Raw genomic sequence first — 19,860 nt, 5'->3', positions numbered from 1 at the left:
GCTGTCGGAACATCCATGTATCGACCCGTGCACAGAAGCAGGTTTTTGATTGTTAAATTTAAGACGGTGTTAGAGCATGTGAGCCATGTGAATTTATGGAACCTAAAATATGGAGAGACACCTCTGCAGGCCATGTGTGCTTCAAACACAAAAAGGCAGCACTAACAATATGCACTGGAAGCGCTTCTGCTATTCATTAACTCTATGTTGCCATGGTTTCTCTGCGCTGATGTGATGTCACTGTAAATCTATGAGTGACCATGGAGTGGTTGTGCAGGAAGAGGAAAAAAAATAAAAATGGCCAGTGGTGATTAGGGCCAGGATGTTTCCTGTCCAGCTAAGCAACGGTATCCATCACAATCAACAAACACTGCAAAAGAAGTGTCTTAGTAAAAGGCTTCAGCCGGTCCCAGTCTTTGTTTTACTCTGTGAAGCATGTGCTGCTAAGGAAGCAGGCAGATCCGCTGGTTAATTGTCGCAGTGCGAGGGAAAAATGGAAAAGAGCAGACGTGTACAAATCACATCCGTAAAACAAATACACCACAGCGCTCCCAGAGCTCCCGGTGTGGCCCGAAATGACTCATTAGCTCTAAAATCCCTCTCAACAGTGTGTGCCGATGCAGCAACCAAGAATGTGTCTGTGGTTTTCCCCTTAATCCGGGCGTAAACGACTTGGACTGAGTAAATCTGTGATGTGATGTACACAATTTCACCCCCAACCCCCCCTCCCCTTCCCCATCTGCCTCTGGAAAGTGGAAAAACTTCCCCATCCAACTAACATCCCACCTCTTCTCATCCCTTCCTCTATTGCGTGGCCACCTACCCGCTTTTCAAAGCTTTTGAAATTCTTTCAAGTGAGACCGCCTGCAGCTGAAAACAGATAAGGCTTGAGCTCTTCATAAATATGATAGAGAACGCAAAACGCCAGAGAGAAGAGGGGGGGGGAGAGAGAGAGAAGTGGAAGTGTAAGAAAACGCAGACAGAGAGAAAGCGATAAATGCAAATAGAAAAAAGAGGATGGTGGGATTCGGAGATGAGGAAGAGAAAGTGATGGCAGAACACTGTGCACTGAATGAGTGATGAGATGCAGGTTGAAAAGCAGCTACATTCATTCACTCCCTTTATCACAGGAATGATAAAGAGCCGTGTGGTCTCCCTCCCTCGCCCTCTCCCTCTCCTGTGCTGTCTGTCTCTGTTGTCATCTTCCTCCTGTCTGGCTATCAGCAAAATCTTCCTGCGCTCCGTCGTGCACGTCCAAACAAAGAGTACTAACGCTCTCTGAGAAACTTCATTGTGAATCTGATGAGGTTTTTTTGTACAGATTCTTTCTGTATGCTGGTTTTTGTATTTGAAGAGTTGCATCAGGAAGCCACACACGTCTCGCTACAACGTGAGGCTGCCGGCAGCGCTCCGGCTGCAGCTCATGGAGTCATCAGGAGGAATGGCAGCAATGTGAACTTTGTGGAATTTTGCTCCTGGGCTCCAGCTGTAGTTTCACAATGAAAAACAGCTCCAAACTGAGCCTGAACAGCACGTGTAAAGTATCAGCTAGATAATTATTCAACCATCCAATCAACAGTCTGGACAAGGACATGCCATGAAAAATAGGATATTTTCACATATAAGTGGCAAGAAATCAAGAAATCCCTGTCCAAAAGGATGTAAAATTCTAACAGGGATTACTTTTAAATGAAAATGTAAAAAGTCCCAGTCTTCCCAGTGAACTTACACTTCCAATTTTATTTCAGTCAATGCTGTATCTTCTTCGGGGAAACATTTTCTGCATTTTGCACCTAGACATCTCTGTCTAGCATTTGTTCATCCTCCCTGAGTCTGCTTTGTTGTACGCTGATTTCCTCAGAAAAACAGCTGCCAAACAGGGACTTGGTTTTATTGGGCATGGATTTTATAAAAATCTTTCACACCTTTTCATGAAAAACTCTGGTCCATTCAAAGCAGATGTTTGTGTCAAACAAACATCAAGCATTTACACTTTTACAACAAAAAAAGAAAAAGGCAAACAATCTAACTTTTGCACGCACTTCCTTTTGCAAAAAAGTTTTGCCGATTACAAACTAAACTTGAAGTTTTGTTAACTCTTAAATTAAATGGTTCAGACAATCTGTATTGGCTTGTTTACAACATGTCTGGTTGTCTGCGCTTTTGTGATTCTTGGCCCATCAGAAATCTTAAAAGACTTGTGCTGAAAACAGAACAAAGTGAATATAAAGCTGTCGCCATTGATTAGCCATGGTGTGAAAATATGACCAAATAAAACAAATGTGTTCATTAATGAAAGCTGATTTTAAGTGCAGCCACTTTTTGCATACTTTCCGACTCACTACTCTCATTTCTACTTCAGTGAGAGAATTCACTTGTGAGCACTCAAAAAGCAGCCTTGTCTTTTCTGAGTGTTCACTAATGACAGCTTTTAGGGACCTTCTGCGAGTGCATTTAGACTCTCTTAAGTTGTCAGGATCTTAGGCTGGACACATGTTGAGCACTCACCCGCTGATTGGCCACACAGATGATCCTGCCATAGCAGCACATCATCAGGATAATGAGGCTGAAAAGAGGCACGTACCATCTGCAAAGCACAAAAACAAGCCAGCAGTGAGACGTTGAAGCCCACATGTGTAACTTTTCTGTTCAGAGGGCTATATTATCAACATTCATGTCAGCATTTGAAATAATGATTGGTCGGAGTATTAATGCAGAAAAAAGAAAAGGGTTTGTGTTTTTGTTTTTATTATGGTGATTTTTTATTGTGGTTTTAAATATAGTTATTTTGTATATTTTTCAGTAACTTTGTGTATTTCTGTGCATATTTGTTGTTGTTTTGTATGTTTTTTTAGTTATTTTTTTGCATTTGCCTGGCCACCAGTTGCCAATGTCTGTCCTAACGTGTACAGTCATATGCAATGACAATTTCCCATGTTCTATGGTGGTGATTCATCTCTTATAATAACCTTATAATACAGTATATTAAAGTTAAATCTAAATCCACACCCTTATTTCCAGGTGAAGCACAATTTTTCAAACTGTTCCTGTAGTGAAATTTAACTGCAAGCTCAATCAAAAGACATAATACCAGAGGTTTAGCCGGTTTGTTTTCTTCAAAAGTCCTTGTAGAGCAGCCAGGTGTAGAAAAAACCTGCCCGTCAGGGAGACACGGTTGCCGCTATGTTGTAGCGACATCATCACATTGCATTAGCTGTGCAGGTGGCTGTGGCAACGGTTACATCTCTAGTGAATTTTCCTCCTCCAAATTGCTTTAATGTTCTCCCAGACTTGCCCCCCAACTTATTTGTATCGCACAGTGCAATCTCCGTGTCGTATGTAAACAGTGCAGCCGAAAGCCAGCTGTGGCTACTCCGATGTGCATCGAAAGCTTGAATCTATACACGTCTAAAAAGTAGCTCCAACAAACATCCTTGTGTTGTCAGCAGTCATAAATAAATTATTATATATTAAATGAAATGTGGAGAAAAGCACTACCTAAATAAAGAAACCTAAATAAAAAAGATAATCAGAGGAATAAGGTAGAAGCCATTGTAAACATTGCACCATAATCAACAGCTTGAAGTCACAGTTGGCCGAACATGGCTACTCCCCATGAATTGTATTTTAAGGTACAAAATCGTACAAAAAATGTATTTTAAATGTATGTTGTTGTTTTTTAAATATATTTGCACAGCTCTACATTAAACAGATTTCATGTTATATATGTAACTAGTACAGGTACCCTTTAACCAATAAATCAGAGTGTAAATGTTATGCAGAATCGGGACAGAACAGTGGAACAGAGCAAAGCATCTAACAAAAAGTCAGATATGGTCAAGTGGTCAAGCAGTGGTCGACTGAAGCATCAACATCTTATAACAATAATTTGTTGAGGATAAAACTTGGGCCAACCTTTGCTGATGCGTTCCAGACTTAAATTGGACACGTTTTATGATTAACAGGAAAGCAAAGACCTGAACAATCCCGACAAAGCAGCTCATAAAGATACTGTAAATTCTCGCAGAGCTTGAAAGGAGACAGTGAACAAAAGATGTGCCACTGAAGTCACAACATTGGAAATGCAGAATGTTCATGCAGGATGAAGCGTTGCCAATCAAAAGACAGAGTGGGAGAATAATATGTCACGTATTTCTGAGAATATCAAAGGACGCAAGTCAAGAGAGGAACACGGGGGTGACAGCTTTGTGGAATGGCAGCCGTGTGTTATGTAACCTCTCAGGAGGTGATGTAAGCTCCGAGGAGTTTCGACTTCTCCCTGTAATCACACAACAGGTCTTTGTGATGCTTTGATGGACAGGTTCCCAACGAAAAAAACATCCATCATCATGCACAGGAACTTTGAGCAATCATGACAGTCAGTGCAACAGCAAATCCTACTTGCACTTGAAGAATGGGCCTATAAGTCGGACATATTGAGAGGGAAGCAAGAAAGGCCAATGAGAGTAATTATAGCACTAATCACGATTCCAGGGAAAAAGTTAAACGGCTTTTAAACAGAAGATCGAAACTGAATATCAATCTGACCCATAGAGACCAAAATGGGGTTAGATTAAATGTCCAGTTGTGTCTGAAAAGGCCTTGGCACAAGTGCCAAAAACTGCAAAAGTGGGGAGTAAGATAAAATGCAAGGTCATTTCCCTAATTTAAATCTGTCCTCTATGCCTGAGGAGGAAAACAGAAATTCATGAAGCTTTATCAGATCAAACATTTTCTTAGCAGTAAAATCAAAGACACAGGTTTTAGTGCAGGAATCGGGGAAAAGGAAAGACTACATGTTTCCGTCATCATACGATTTTATGTTTTGTGGGCAACACAATGATGACTCTCTCTGAACATGTGAGTGGCGGCATATTTATGTGAGCAGCAAAACAGGTTCAATAATGGCATGGGACAATGATGAAAGCGTTTCAGGGGAGAGCTGCGTGAGCGCAACCTCGGTGTGATTTAATAACCCGCTCTCCGGAATAAACAGCGTCCAATTACGCCAGCGCACGTTCCGTTAATGATGGAAAGACGAGCTGGGGGGGGGGGGGGGGGAGAGACAGAGGAGAGGGGAGAGGGGAAGGGGATGGGGGAGGAGGGGTGGCCTTTTTAACGATAGTGTGGGGGGCTGTGAGGAGGAGAGAATGACGGGCGGCAGCTACAAAGTGCTCTAATTAGCATGATAATGATCTGCCATTAGAGTCCGCTGTGCTCTACAGCTGAGCACTACCCAGAGAGCGAGAGCAAGAGGGAGACAGAAAAGCAGAGAGAATGAAATAAAAGCAGGGAGCAAGAGAGGATTCAGAGTGGGCAGAGGATGATAAAAGTGAAAAGATGAATAGAAGTGAAGATGCAAAGGTGGATAGATGATGGAAGACTATGGCTCGGGACCAGAAAGTGCAAAAATAAGAAAAAAGCTCTGGGTGATTAAATGACAGCAAAAAGGATAAGGTCATGGTGAGAATAAAAGGAGCAGCAGAGGGAGGCTGAACCCGGTGAACTGACCTGCGAAGGATGGACAGACATACCGATAACCACAGAGAGGCTTTGTAAGGATAGCCTGAAAGTGGCAGGAAGAAAGATCTTCACAGATGTGCACAAATTCAATCACACGGCCTTAGCGTGGCCTTCCCTCCAGTGCCGCTCTGAAGAGAAAAATGTGGCCTGGATGAAAGACGTTTTAATTGAGGTGCCTGTTAAAAGATGAGAGCAAGCCGGGAACTCATCTTCACGGGATGTAGCTCAGCTGCGACTGCCAGCTTCGACCCATAAGATGACGCCAGTGAAAAAATTATCACCTGCTCAACTGCTTTTGTACGGAAGCACATCAAAGGTCGACTGAGGAGGGTCAGCCTCTTATGTTTCCTGAAATCATGGCAGAAAAGATAAAAGGATGGAGGACAATGGTAATAAATTACAAACACGAAAAGCATTTTCTTTGGAATTTGTTCCTTGTCTAAAGATATAGGCTATCAATAAATAATCAATACTTGCCTCATTTCCATTAACTAACAAACAGGTTTTTTTTGTATGAGATGTCTATTATTAAACACCTGATTCTCATAAATGTGATGGAGCTTTACCTTGATCCCACTTTAATCAAGTTTAATGGTGGTTTAAAAACACCATCTTGTCCATCATATTGACTAAGGGTGTAAGAAAAAAACAATTTGGCAATATTTCACCACGCGATTATCGTATTGATGCAAAAAATGTCCAAATCAATTTTTTAATCATTTTTTTCACGAAAAAAAACATTTAAATACAAAATACATAAAGACCCAATCACTAGGTGACAGTGAACCACATCAGACCTTGTTCAACTAGGTCACTACTCAAAGCAATTTAGCTTGGAAGTTGATTGCACTTTATTTTCATAAAACATACAGTGGGGCAAAAAACTATTTAGTCAGCCACCAATGTGATTTTCTACCTATGATGAAAATTACAGGCCTCTCTCATCTTTTAAGTGGGAGAACTCTGCTTAGGAGTTTGTGGAGTGTATGGACGCTTGCCTTTTAATTAAAATGTAATAAAGAATTCAATGTTTTATTTGGATCTACAAAGGTGATAAAACTGCTAACATTCAGGAAAAAACCCATCCCTTATCAGGCCTTCCTTTGCGAATGTCGTTTCTGCACTTGGTTTTCAATACTATGCCTGACCAGGGACCATTGCCCTCACCGATGGGGAACTCTAACAGAGGTGACTCAGCCAAGCCTGAGCGCCCCCAATTGCTGACTCAACCCCTGAAACTTTGTACCTTTGGAACTCCGCTGTCCTTCGCTTTCCATTTGCCTTCCTTCATTCATCCTCTTTCGCCCACCACCTCCTCTCCTGAGCTTTCCCCTGCCTCTTCCGTCCTGTCGGCTCGCTTCGCTGAACTCTGATGAAGACACACTGCAGGGCGTAGGCAGCGGCACGGGCAATCTATTTCTCAGAGTCTCCTCTCCTTTCCGTCCTTCCATGCTGCCCCTTCTTTCCTCCCCCAATGAGTAATTCCCCTTCTCTTTAGCTGTACCCCACATTGCTCCCCTCTCATCTTTTCCACTTTTCACCTATAACACTGAAACCTCTGCCCTGCTCTAGGCTGTCAGCGGGCTGGATGTTTGAGCAAAGGTTTTTTTTTTCTTTTTTTCCTTGACGGGTGCTGGTGCCTTGGCCTCTAATCTCTCGTCTGGTTTGATGTAATTACAGCTAATGAAGATTCCCTGATCCTCTGAGCGCCTCGTCCCCCCGGGGCCGCAACAGCGTGGAAAACTAGAAAGAACCAGGGAGCAGACGAGCCCTGATAAAAGCAACGCAGGCTCGTTTAGTGTGGCTGATAGCTATGTGTTGTTCTCCGCGTGTGTGTGCATGAGTGTGTGTGCGTTTCTCTGCCTGTGTGTGCTTATTTGTTTAAAAAGATTGATTCCCTGCTGATGTTGCGAGCAGCAACGCGATTACCTTGGCTCATGGTAAAGTGCTGCGGCTTGCATGTGCGTGTAAGTGTGTATGACTGTCTGCACAAGGAGGATTGGCAGAGCCCTCACAGACTTAGGACCGGTTGCAGAAAGCAGCAGACAGGCATAATCCTTCATAGCCGTCCTAAACACTTAAATACACAGTGTAGCAACTCCCCTAAATCTGACAAGGCAGGAGTAGGCAGGCCGACACACACACATGCTCACACACACGCTTTTTGGCCTTCCACCAAAAGGGGAGAAAACCCTGCAGGCTCCCCTGACATACAACCCTTCACAATTCCCTGCGGAGGCAGCCTTCGTCCTCACTTTACTCCTCCTCCCCCTGCCCCATCTCCCCCAGTGAGGGGAGGCTTTGATGGTGGTGCTGAAAGGGTCTACTTACATCCCAAATCTCCAGGCTACGTGATCGGCTGTGATCCAGCTGGGGAAGGAGAGAAAGAGGGAGAGGGTGATGAGGGGGATACAAAAGAGAAAAGGCATAGCGGAAGAGAGACTTGTGTGACTCTGCTGGGGAAAAGCTGCACAGCTGTAGCTATTAATAAGCCAAGAGTGGAAAGAGAGAAGCCGAGCCCGGAGCTTAGGACTCTGTCCAAATTCTTTCTATCGCTGCCTCTCCCCCGGCCTCTCTCTCTCTTTCTCATTTTCCTCCCCGTTTAACTTCCCTCCAAACAAAATGCCTTTCGGAGAGTGAGAGGCCATTTTACAGTGATCGAATGCGCAGATAATTACAAAATTTTGTAATCACTTATTAGGTTTCAATGTTGGACTCAGGACAGTGCTGTGGTCGTTTTTTAATGAAAGACATTACACAGAGGGATGTGCAGTCACAAGCTGATAAAAAAAGAAAGGAATAGTTTGGCTGTACTTACCACCAGGGTCCTGCAGGGCCGTAATAACCCTTGAGCAGCGGCAAAGAGGCCATGACCAAAGGCACACCCCACGCCATCAGATGGTACAACCTGATATAACGCAGACATTTATTATAGCACAGGCTGAAAAGAAAAACATCCTTTAAATAAATCAATCCTCCTCTTCTTCAGTTCATCCTTTTGCTGGCACCGCCACAAGGTCATTTTTCAGGTGCTGACAAATGTCTATACAGCCAGACAGCCAATTACTCATGGTAATATGATCCATAATTACCCTAACTGTTGGGGAAAAGATAATTTTTAGAGGAAATGTCTGCATTAAAACCACATGCAGGATAACTCACACACCGCAAGTTGTTCGGAAACAGTGACTTTGAGGGCAAGCGATCTGAGGAAAACAGTCCAGTTTTTAAAAAAGGGGAAAAAGGTTGAGGAGGCTTAAAAGGCTATCAGGGAAAAATTATAGCAATGGTGTCAAACAGACGAGGTGCGTGCTCCAATGCCTTGTGCACCTGCGTGGGAGTCGATACTTGATAGAGCATCCACTGGCTGCTCACTAGAGTGGAAGTCCTGCCCTGACTTGTTGAGAGTACGGTCAATCGAGCACCGGTGACACCGCTGACACTCGCTGAATCCCCCTCAAGTCACACCTACACTTTCTCTCTATTTTAGTGGGACACATTGTGCGACCAGTTCTTTGATGGGAGCCTGTTAGGGTCAGTGAGGATACAGACGCTGGTGGAAGACAGATACTACGTTCACACAGCAGGTCTTAATGCACAATTTTTTGTGTGATCGTTCATATTACATATTAAATGCTTTTCAATCAGATTGGAGTATGAACGGAATGTGACCCTGAAGTGACCCGCATGTGCAGAAGAGGTCCAAAGGTGACCCATGACCCCACAGGCACGTACGGAAGTAAAAATGGAAGCGTCCAGTGTAGGAATGTGTTGCAATGAGAAATTTTCTTTTCAACAAAAGGTTTATCGCTATAGCAGTTTGGGATTAAGGTTATCCTCCGCCATGGTTGTTGTTTTTCCACGCGGCTTCTGCTGGGACTCAGAATTATGACGTTTTCTCAAGGTGATGACGTAGGAATTGGATAGAAAGCGAATTGGCTGTCCAGAGAGCAGTCGCATTGCAAAAAATCTGATACGTATTGTATTTAGGACCACATATGAGAATGACCTCAGTCAGATTTGAAAAAAATCAAAATTGTGCTGTTCAGACTGTCTTTAACAGATGGGATACAGGTCGCATATGGGCAAAGAGATCAGATTTGGGTCGCATTTGCCGCAGACAGTAAATATATGGATCTACTGGGGGTGTGACCTTAGATCGAACATGAGAGGGAGTGTAGGAAAAACAGGAAAGAAGAGAAAGGAATGTGTGGAAGAATAAGCACTATGGAGGCAAGGAAGGCAATGAGCAACTAAGAGAAAAACAGGAGGAAAAAGAAGCAAGAAAAGAAGAGAGAAGCGAGACGTGGTGATATGAGAACAGGCAGAAAATGGTAATATCGGCGCTGCCAGTCCAAAGCGTGAGGAATGGTGTGCGGGAGGGGCTTGTCAGGAAATCAATGTCGAGAGCGCAAAGACCCACAAAGACTGCACAGGCATCACACGCACAGGCGACGCTCTGAGCGGGAGATGACAAGGTCCGGGGCTGCGCTCAACATGGGCTTAATGAGGCACAGCAGGAGAGCCGTGCGCGCTGATTTTCACACACCTGCATGCACGCCCACAAGTGTGCTGACGTGCAGAGCAGCGCTCGTGTCTCTCTGGAGACTGGATCTCATTTCTCACAGCCTCACACCACTTCTTTTTTTTTATATATCCTCCTCCCTCCATCTTCCACATCATCACTTCCTATTCGCGCAGGGGATTCACTTTGCCTGAAATCTCACTTCAGAGTCACATAAACGTGCACACACACACACGTGCACACACTTCTTGTCTTGCATCCACTTCAATCATTCTTAGATCATCTTGCATTCACACTTTATGTCTTCTGGCTATTCATTCATTCATTCATTCATTCATTCATAATCCAGCTGTGTGTCATATGTGTGTATGTGTAAGAGAGTGTGTGATTGAGTTAGGGAGGGCCAGGGGATAATTGTGCTTGCATGCAAAACCACACACCTGGCGAAAACACACACACAGCTTATCCATGTGAAGGCAATATAGGCCAAACCCCAAATAAAGCTTGTTTTTGCACCATCCCGATCTGCTTGAAGTGCTTCCCCTCCCAGCCCTAAAAACACAGACAACACCCCTCTCTGAACACACAAGAAGTGTGAATCTCATAACAATCAGCGAACAGGTTTTGGTCTCTAAGGTTGACCCTTTCTTGTGCACATAAAGCTGTCTCTTTAAGAGTTATACCACCATTATATTGTCTGCCTTATGGTTAATCAATGCAGGAAACGTCCCATGGCGACGTCGAAGGCGGTGCACCCCTAATGGCCAGATCTCTCACACGTAGAAGGGGTTGGACGTTTCTATTCAACTAAAAAGGACACCAACAATATGGTTTATATTTACTAAGTACACATAGATACTTCCCTAGATTTTTTAGATTGTGTTTATATAATAAGACTGGAACACACGACTCCTTTTTTCTGCTCAGTATTCTAAAGACAAATTTTTTTTTTTATCTGTGCGCAGGCAAACTCACACGTTCGCTGGGGAAAGTGCTCATGGGAGTCTGAGTGGCATAAACATGGTGCCACGAGGCGTGAAGAAGAGTGTGGAAGCTCGCGCACACACAAACAGGCACACACTTAACGGCTGACACACTCACTCTCTTTTCAATTAGAGTGTCGGCTGGCTGAAACAAAAAAGGAGGAGGGGCGGGAGGCGGGGGGTGCGGGAGGGGGGCTGCTGTCATTGCTCGCCAGGGAGACACACACACGGACACACACAGACACACAGACACACACACACGCACGCACGCACACACACACACACACACTGATTAACACACAAATGTGGTGATAACTGCATATCTATAGTTTTATGGTAATGCTTACTAGTTAGTCTTTAAACAAATAACAATTTTGGACAAAGCGTGAACACATTTTTGAATTGTTTCCATTCACTTACATTAGGGTGGTTCACAATATAATGGTATAAAAGTTTTCCAAATTTTGCCAGATCACATTTTGCTTTGTTCCTATTGATATTTTGAACATCTGCACATTCTTCAAGTTATCTGTTTTTCGCGATAAAAAATGGCACTATCACCTAAATCAATATACTTTAATTTTAAATATTATATTGCATTTTTCCTCTATTGCTGCGGCTATGCTTCGTTCCTTGACTCACTGCTGCTCCTCTCAGCAGCAACTAACACCCCGCCATCAGCTCCCCACCCCCCCACCTGTGCAGAGAATCAAAACACGGCAGAGTGTGATGAACTGTGTGAGCTGCTGACCCCTGGAGGAACAGTGCAGATGCCCGGTTGTCCCCTGTAAAACTCCTTCAGTAAGAGAGACGTTTGAAGAAATAGTGCATTAATTTTTCGTCTGTAACAACACAAACTCGCTGTGTTTAAAGCTGCATCGCAACAGCTCATGGAGCCCCTCTTGCGACCGTCTTAAAGGGGCTGTGTGGTGTAAAAACTGCATTCAGCATCTCAGACTTGCCCTGAAAGAAGTCACACTACAGAATTTACTGTACTCACCACTGAGAGCAAAAGACAAAAGTAGCACAAAATGTTGATACTGTGCTGCTGGTGATCATTTTTCTCCAGTGACTTTGACCCAGTATTGTTTTTCTTGTATATTGCGCTTATATCGCCTAATGATTTTTTGAGGAAAAATATTGATTTTAGTCCATATCGCTCAGTCGTACATGTGACCATTGTCTGGTAACCAACATAGTTTATCTTGTTTTGGGCAAGGCAGCCTAAGCTGCTGGAAACCTATTGTTATACCGTGTGTTCTTCTTTCCTTCTTCTTCCGAAGAAACGTCCCATGTTCGAAAAATCACAAAAAAACAAGCCAGATTTCCTCAGCTGCAAAAGCCTTTAAAAAGTCAAAATATTTGTACAAATCAACCGTTTGTGCTACAGATTTGAACGTTCACCAAAATGTAGCCGCAACAATGAAGAGACATTTGCAAATTTAAATGTTTAAGTCCATCACTCTGTTTTTTTTCCCCCAAAAACTGTGAAACTTATTAAACCTCCTCCCTCAATTTTTACTCAATTGACACCAAACTTGCTACAGCAAATCTTCAGACTGTCCTACACATATGACCCTCACAGATTGTTAATTCATCAAAAATTGAGCCGAGGGTGCATCAAAATCTTTGACTGTAAACGGTGATGTAAACATGTACTTGCAAATTCTTGCACACAGGTGACTGGCTTAGTCCATTAGTGAAGCTCCATGTGACATTTCCATGTGCTAATTAACTCAGTGACATAGAGGATGTTCATCATGAAATAGTCAAAAAAAAATTTGTTCAAGCCTCAACTGATGTAACATTAGAATGCCACCTATTTTATTTTCCTACACTTTGCTTGTTGTTAAGAATTGCCTAATTTTGCCTAAATTGGTGAAGTCCTTGTGTCGAATGTCCAGTGGCTGAAAATAGCACTGTGTGTGCTATTGTTTAGGACAGAGGTTCCCAAATTTTTTCTGTTGCACTTCCTTTGAAGAATAAAACACTTCAGGGCCCCTCCATTGCAACAAAATAAAAAATAAAAAATTAGCCTTCATTGAAAAAGGTAAAAATTGTGATTCTTCTTCTTCAATATTCATTAAAATAACATAAAGTAGTAATAATAAAGAATAAAAAGTGCTTCCCCCCTTCACGCCCCCCTTCCATGATGTGACATCATACTGTATATGGTCTAAAAAAAAAAAAAAAAAGCTAAAAAAAAAATTTAACTAATATGAATCAAAATAATAATAATATTAATACTCACATCTCATATCTAATGGTGCTTATCTCTCTAACCAGGTTCAGGTACAGGTTCAGTGTGATCAGGCAAACCCAAACCAAGGCACTCCAGTCTGCAGAAGTGTGCATGCACACACACACACACACACACACACACATACACACACAAAGAGAAAAACACCAAGGTCAAATTACAACACCGCTCCACAGCTCCCCACCACCCAGCTTGCAACGGCAAATGCGAGAACAAAACATGCACGAATGCTGCAGTGTGTGTGGTGTGTGCATGCCTTCCGCTTTTTGATAAATGAAGGCCCTTTCTGCAGTAATATGAGGGAAACCTGTAGCTTACTGTGATGGATGAGAGGTGGGAGCTCAAAGAGAGATAATGATGAACTGTGGAAAAGCAGAAAGAGATAAAGGGGGGGGGCTGGCTGGAGAGGAATAAAAGACGACGAGAGCAAAGCGCGATGCATGAGGTGCAGAGAAAAAGATAGAAAGAATGTAGATAATGAAAAGAGGAATGGCATAAAGGAGAAGGAAGGTGCGGTTGGTAGAGGGGTGAAAGGAATGCATATCACAAAAGTAAGTAAGAGTGTAGAAAGATAGCTACCTACTCTACCTTTCCATTGTTTGTGTGCGAGTGTGGGTTTCAGGCCACAATACAAGAAGGACAGGTCATCTCTTTAGCAGCTTCCCCAAGCTAAATGCTCAGCACGGTCATTTTCACACCACAATCCCTTTCAACCTCATCTCAAATATGCTGCACAGTGTTAACTCTTTCAATATTCTGCTTTAGGAACCTGGATATCTATAGTATGTCACTTCCATGTTCACTGTCCAAATATAGATATAAAATCTCAATTTCAGTGAAATGCAGCAAAGCCTTTACTTTTTCTTAGCCTCGTGAACTAGTCTTGGAACTGCTCCAGCAACCGCTGCCCTCTATTTGAAATACATTGCATAAAATTTAATAGGTGGGAGTTAAAAGCAGGGCTGCGCTATGCGGCTTCCACCAGGCTCTACGTCATGCAACAGAACAAAGTGCTCGATCAGCCTGTGTTTATGTATCACTGTTTGTCCTCCGTGCAAGGATTCTCCTGATAAACCGAGGTGACGTGCACAACCCCTGCACCATAACTCACTGCCCATTACCATACGTCCACACAACTCTGTATGTGTGTGTGTGTATCCGAGCATGTGTTTGTGAATCAGCCAGACCAATAAAACAAGCCCAGTGAAGTGTTGTATTAACAGCCAGTTTTAAGTAAAATTCTGAATGCTAATCAAGGCTATCAGAGCTGTAATTGCTGCCAGGCGCGCAGACACAACCGCAATCCTTCGCCGACAAGCAATTCTGTCTCGATCGCGTGAGTCAGTTAGCGTTGATCCCAAAATAAACGAGTCCTACTTTCTACAGAAAAAAAATGTAATGATGTAATGGTGTAATAACCTCAAACGGGCATTATTTGACTTTCAAATAATCCAGTATGGTAACAGGTGTGGCCCATCTTGCATGGGTGTGTGAGTGCTCTGAGAGATGATCTATTGTAACCTCTGTATTTCCAGGAAATAGCCGCTGATAGCCCCTGAAAAGTCGCTTGAATCAGCTGTTGTGGACATTGATGCAATTCAAAAAATGCATGAAAATAAACTATTCTTGTTTAAAAATCAAGCATATAAGTCAATCACAAATGAATGCCCTTTTCATTGTAGAAACACTCTTGATCCCTGTTCTTTTTACCAAGGTCTGTGATTGATTACTGGGTGTGTTGTATGAAACTGCCCAACTTTACTTAGCAGGTTTAACCTATCCTGATGCAATAATTACATAATAATAAACTTTTCGCTTTGGAATAGAACAATAGTCTTTCAAAGTAAAAAAAAAACAAAAAAAAAAACAAGAGTGGCAGTAGATACTGTGCTGAGATACTTTAGAAAAAGTTTTGAATGCTGCAGGATTTTAGGTAAATGGTGAAATAATGTGAACGTATGTGAATCTATTACTTATTCTGTGGTGTAGAATGTTAGAAAAGGCTTGATCAAGTGGTTTTACTGAAACAGAAAACAATAGCCAACAACAGTAGGTATGAGACAAACTGACCCATTTCTCATTAACCAATAGGTTACATACATTTGAAACTTAAACTTAAGAATATTGTACAATTTCATAAATAAATACAAAAAAGTCAATAAATCCAATAAAACCTTTATAGATTTTTAGATGAAGGCCGCTATGATCGGGAAACCACTACAAACAATTACACATGAACTGTAATGAGTGACCATGATGTTGTCGAGCTTTTTGGTAAAAATGTACTTGATACATCTCTAGTCTTTGTGTACATTTCTACATTTGCTGATCTATAACATAATAAATTATCTTACCAAAGTATGTCAGCCACCAGGCTTGAAAGCTACACAGAGATCCCTGTGGATGAGATTCCCCCTGAGGAGAAACACAGACATGAAAAAATAAATAAAACATACACACACAATGAACATTTACTTAAGAAAACAAGAGAAACTTACCATGACATATGCTACACTGTCAAAGAGGGCAGCCACAGTCAAACTGAGTATCATCTTCTGTAAAGTCAAACAAATACGTAAAAGGTTAACATGTACTACATGAACTCAACATCCCACTGTGACAACATGATTATTACAAAAGAGGCATCTTATCATCACAATAACCCAGAGCAATGACCTCCAATTGTGGGCCTGCGAGCAACTGTCTTTCTTGTCCTAAGCGTGACGTTGACACGCACTCATAATTTATTTGTTTTATTTCAAAATCAGACAAAATGTTTAAGTTTAAATTATGGAGATGATCCAGAACTCCAAATTTGAGTCACACAACATAGAACAGTGACTCAATATAAAAAAGCAAGCAATTTTCAGCAACTCCAAGTACACTGTATTTTTTGTTTCAGTGAGGATTCGGAATAGAAATATTTCAGTGATGTCAATACAAAAGCGATAACGTGAGCACCCAAATTCTCTCTTCGTGTTCTTCTATTTTTATTTTCACCTGTGGAGAATATTTGTGTCCTCCCCCTCTTGCCCAAAAAATTGTACTTTGGGTCCAATAGTCTCTAAACTGACAATAAAGATTTCCACTCTGCAGGAACATGACCCTAAAAATAGGACATTAAGAAATAAGACATGTATAGATACAGATTATAATACAAAGTTAACTGACTGTGGAGCTGTGGCTTCATGAACTAAATCTATATTTCACAGATTTTAAGGCAGTGTGCTCACAGTATTGGTCAAATCTTGCCTGGAGAGCAAACAGGCACAAACAAGACAAACGCAGCTCTTCATCAGTTTGTGTCAAACTACGACACCTCCAATGCTAGAGAAGGAGAATCAGAGCTCAGGATGGCCCGGGGAGCAGGATAGGCTACTGATTGACAGGTAACCTTTGTTGTAAGAAGGCGGGGAAAAGGAGCAAGACGGGAGGTCGCTCTGTGCAACCTGGTTCAGAGCTAATGGGATCCATCAGAGTGCTAAGTTGAGACGTCAGTGGTATGAGATTAGGCGGATAAGGCGGAGCGCTGCTAAACCTGGTCAACCTGCTGGACTGGCTTCAAAGACACAGAGGCTCCCATGAACCTGCACGCTTGCAAAATACCACTAAATACAGAGTTCAGAACTCAAAATACCTTTTAAACTGATCAAACAACTAGTCCTTACTTTAACAGTGAAATCACTTTGAATGCATTTGATATATATAGGAACCACTTCACTTGACAAAAGGAAAAAGGCGCAAGAAAGAAGGCACAATCACAGAAAGACCATAAGTCAATTAACTCCACAATTCATTAATCCGATCATTTTAATTGGCTTCAATTATGCTGAGATTTGTCACGGCTAATTAAACTGATTTCCAGTGGCAACGAGGCAAACAGAAATGAAAAAGACGTGTTGAAGGCATACTGTAAATTGTGGTGCTAATTTACCTGGGCCAAAGAGTGATACCTCCGCAGCAGCCAGATCACAAACAGCATGAACAAGCTGAGGAGAGAGAAGCAAGCCAACAGTGAGGTCAGCTAATAGTGAGAGCTAATGCTAACTCTGCTGTGCACACCATTAAGAATGAAGCATGTATCCTGCCTGACTCCAAATGTCTAACATTGAATAACATTTACCTTCCGTTGTTCAACATAAAATATGTTTAAGTGACATGTTTACATAGAAATGTCAAGCTGAAATTTAAATGTTTGATAGGTTAGAAGGTTTGGAGACTAAGATAAATAATTTAGCTTTCTTGAACTTTCATTGCACACTGTGTGATAAACTGTTGCTGTCACATCCATAATCTACCTCCAACGCTTCAGAAGCAGAACAGATTTAGTCCTGTTCTAACGCAGTAGATAAAAATAAACAGAATTAGAATTTTTCCAAGGAATTAGAAAATATCACAGACACGGTGCACGTTCTGACTGCTGGAACAACAAACTTAAATTAGTAAGAGAATTTACTGCTCCAAAAAGTGTGTTTGAGATGACGCAAAATGTGAAGAAAGCTGAAGAACTTTAGTGTCAAGTCAGTGTGGGACGAGACACTGAGTTCACGATACGATTGCTAATAAAGGGCTCCTGAAAAAAATTAGCAGTTAACCCTCTGGGGCCTAAGACGTTTTTGCTGTTTTTTCGTTGTGTTTGATTTTACCTTTATATTTCATATAAGGAAATCCATAAATCTTGCATGTTTGGTATCATTTTTTTCAGGAGAACTTCCCAACTATGACTCTGAAGTATTTTCTTTAATACGGCATACTGTATTAACACAGTGGATCTAAAACCACTTCACTATAAAAGTCACAAACATTTTTAACGAATCATTTTTATTGCTTGTATAGCAAATCTAAACTATATATTTCAAAAACATATATACAGATGAATCAAAAAACACAGTTATATATATCTATTTACAGTGAAATGGAAGCAATGTCTCAGGTGATTTTGTACAACTATTTACAAAAAAGTATGAATCACAAATACAGGGAAAGACAAATTATTTGTGCCTCATTGCGTTGATATAAAACAACAAACAAATATATTAGACACTACACTACACTCTAATCTCACTCACTACACACTAACTAAACAGTCAAATCACAGTAATAATCACTATTACCTCAAATCTCTCAACTCACCCTCTCTTTCTCCGTTTCTGTTTACCTGTCGCTTGAAAACAAAATTCCCGCTATATGAGGACATTATTATTGGACAATGGCCTTCTTCTTCTCAGCCAATAGGAAACAGCTATAATGAGAGGTTTCAGCATGGTTCTTTCTTGCTGCACAACACTTTCGCTTTCCTTTTAGATGCGCTCTGCAGCGGCCTTCCTGCACGGACAGCTCAAGAAAGTGATAAAACTCCACTTCTATTTGGCCTATCAACATGATTTAAAAACTGGTTTGTAGTTTGACATCCGCACTTTCGACACGGGTTGAAACGGAGATCTGCTATTGGCTCTTTAATACGATCATGTGATCAGGACGCGCCGGCACGTCCATCGGCCCCAGAGGGTTAACATAAACACAGTTCTCTTTCATAATATTTCGTTCGATGTCTCACTATGGGATGCACGCCCCTGCTGCACCCCTAAAAATCTATCTCATTACGCCAATCCTGACTGGCTCGTGAAATGTATCCGTCCGCCGCAGGTAGTCCCACCTACTATAAGGAGCTCGGGCAAAGGATACTATGTCATTCAAACACCTCTTCTCACTCGGAGCATATCTCGCATCTACTACTCGGCTTAACTGTCCGCAGACAGACCTTTTTTAGCCTGTGTTGCCGGGCGCTGCTAATTGGATGCTTTTTTTGCTTTTCGACCAGTGCTTACTTGTCCTCCACGCTCGGTTAGCACTGTCCTCAACGCCCCCACCATGGCTGTTGAGCCCCCACAAATGATACTGATGCGCTCATCTTTTCTGAATGCAGGCATGGAAGAAGTTAATAAAATCAAGCTTTCCACACAAACAAACTTTAATCCATTGTTAGTATGAGGGGAAAAAGAGATTTAACAGTTGTAAATGTGGGCGCGGTGGGTGTGTCAGGAGCCTGGACCAGGAGAGAGGCGCGTAACTGCAGGCGCGTAAAAAAGCGCTGTTTTTTTCAAGTACCGACTAAGATTGTGAACAATAACCGATGCGACCGGATATCTGGTTCAACAAATGAAAGATACAGCTGCATCGGTAGCAGCCTCCGCAATAAATTAACATTAATCGGTTATAGAGTCATGGATCGGGTATCGCAGGCGTGCACTGTAGCTGTTCCCACTCAACGTTCTTGAAGCCAAAATACGGCGCTTAGTGGCGCTTCCATCTTGCAAATTCGACGTTATTTGGAGCCAAAGTCTGCACAGTAGGTTAAGGCGCAAGGAGCCCTGGGAACATGCTTCCGCCCATTTAGCGTACTGCACTGATGAGTTACGCAGCCCAGCTACGCCACAAACCTAAGTATCTTTCCCACTGGAAATTCTACCAACGTCTTGTTCAGATGATCAGATATTAGTACTCACTCAAAAAAGACGAAAAAACGAAAAAGTTTAATGGCGTCTCGGCTTTCCTTCACAATGTAACTG

The 19,860-nt window shown here is 42.1% G+C and overlaps 1 protein-coding gene across 3 annotated transcripts in view; it reads right to left on the bottom strand.

Moving 5' to 3' along the window:
* LOC114455366 (cyclic AMP receptor-like protein A) overlaps positions 1 to 19,860 on the bottom strand; it is an 84,734-nt gene that overhangs the window by 54,739 nt on the left and 10,135 nt on the right. For 2 of the 3 annotated variants that reach the window (XM_028436560.1, XM_028436562.1), the window contains exons 3-9: positions 17,226 to 17,280; positions 15,790 to 15,846; positions 15,646 to 15,706; positions 13,283 to 13,370; positions 8,342 to 8,431; positions 7,855 to 7,893; positions 2,509 to 2,587 (exon numbers count right to left, since the gene is read on the bottom strand). In XM_028436560.1, coding sequence (XP_028292361.1) covers positions 2,509 to 2,587; positions 7,855 to 7,893; positions 8,342 to 8,431; positions 13,283 to 13,370; positions 15,646 to 15,706; positions 15,790 to 15,846; positions 17,226 to 17,280 — 469 coding nt within the window. Of the gene's footprint in view, positions 1 to 2,508; positions 2,588 to 5,804; positions 5,872 to 7,854; positions 7,894 to 8,341; positions 8,432 to 13,282; positions 13,371 to 15,645; positions 15,707 to 15,789; positions 15,847 to 17,225; positions 17,281 to 19,860 lie in introns of all 3 variants that reach the window. The other variant, XM_028436561.1, reaches the window with a different exon arrangement.

This window comes from Gouania willdenowi, chromosome 21 (genome assembly GCF_900634775.1).
Source record: "Gouania willdenowi chromosome 21, fGouWil2.1, whole genome shotgun sequence".
Taxonomy (NCBI): Eukaryota; Metazoa; Chordata; class Actinopteri; order Blenniiformes; family Gobiesocidae; genus Gouania; species Gouania willdenowi.
This window is presented reverse-complemented; position numbering and strand designations above follow the sequence as displayed.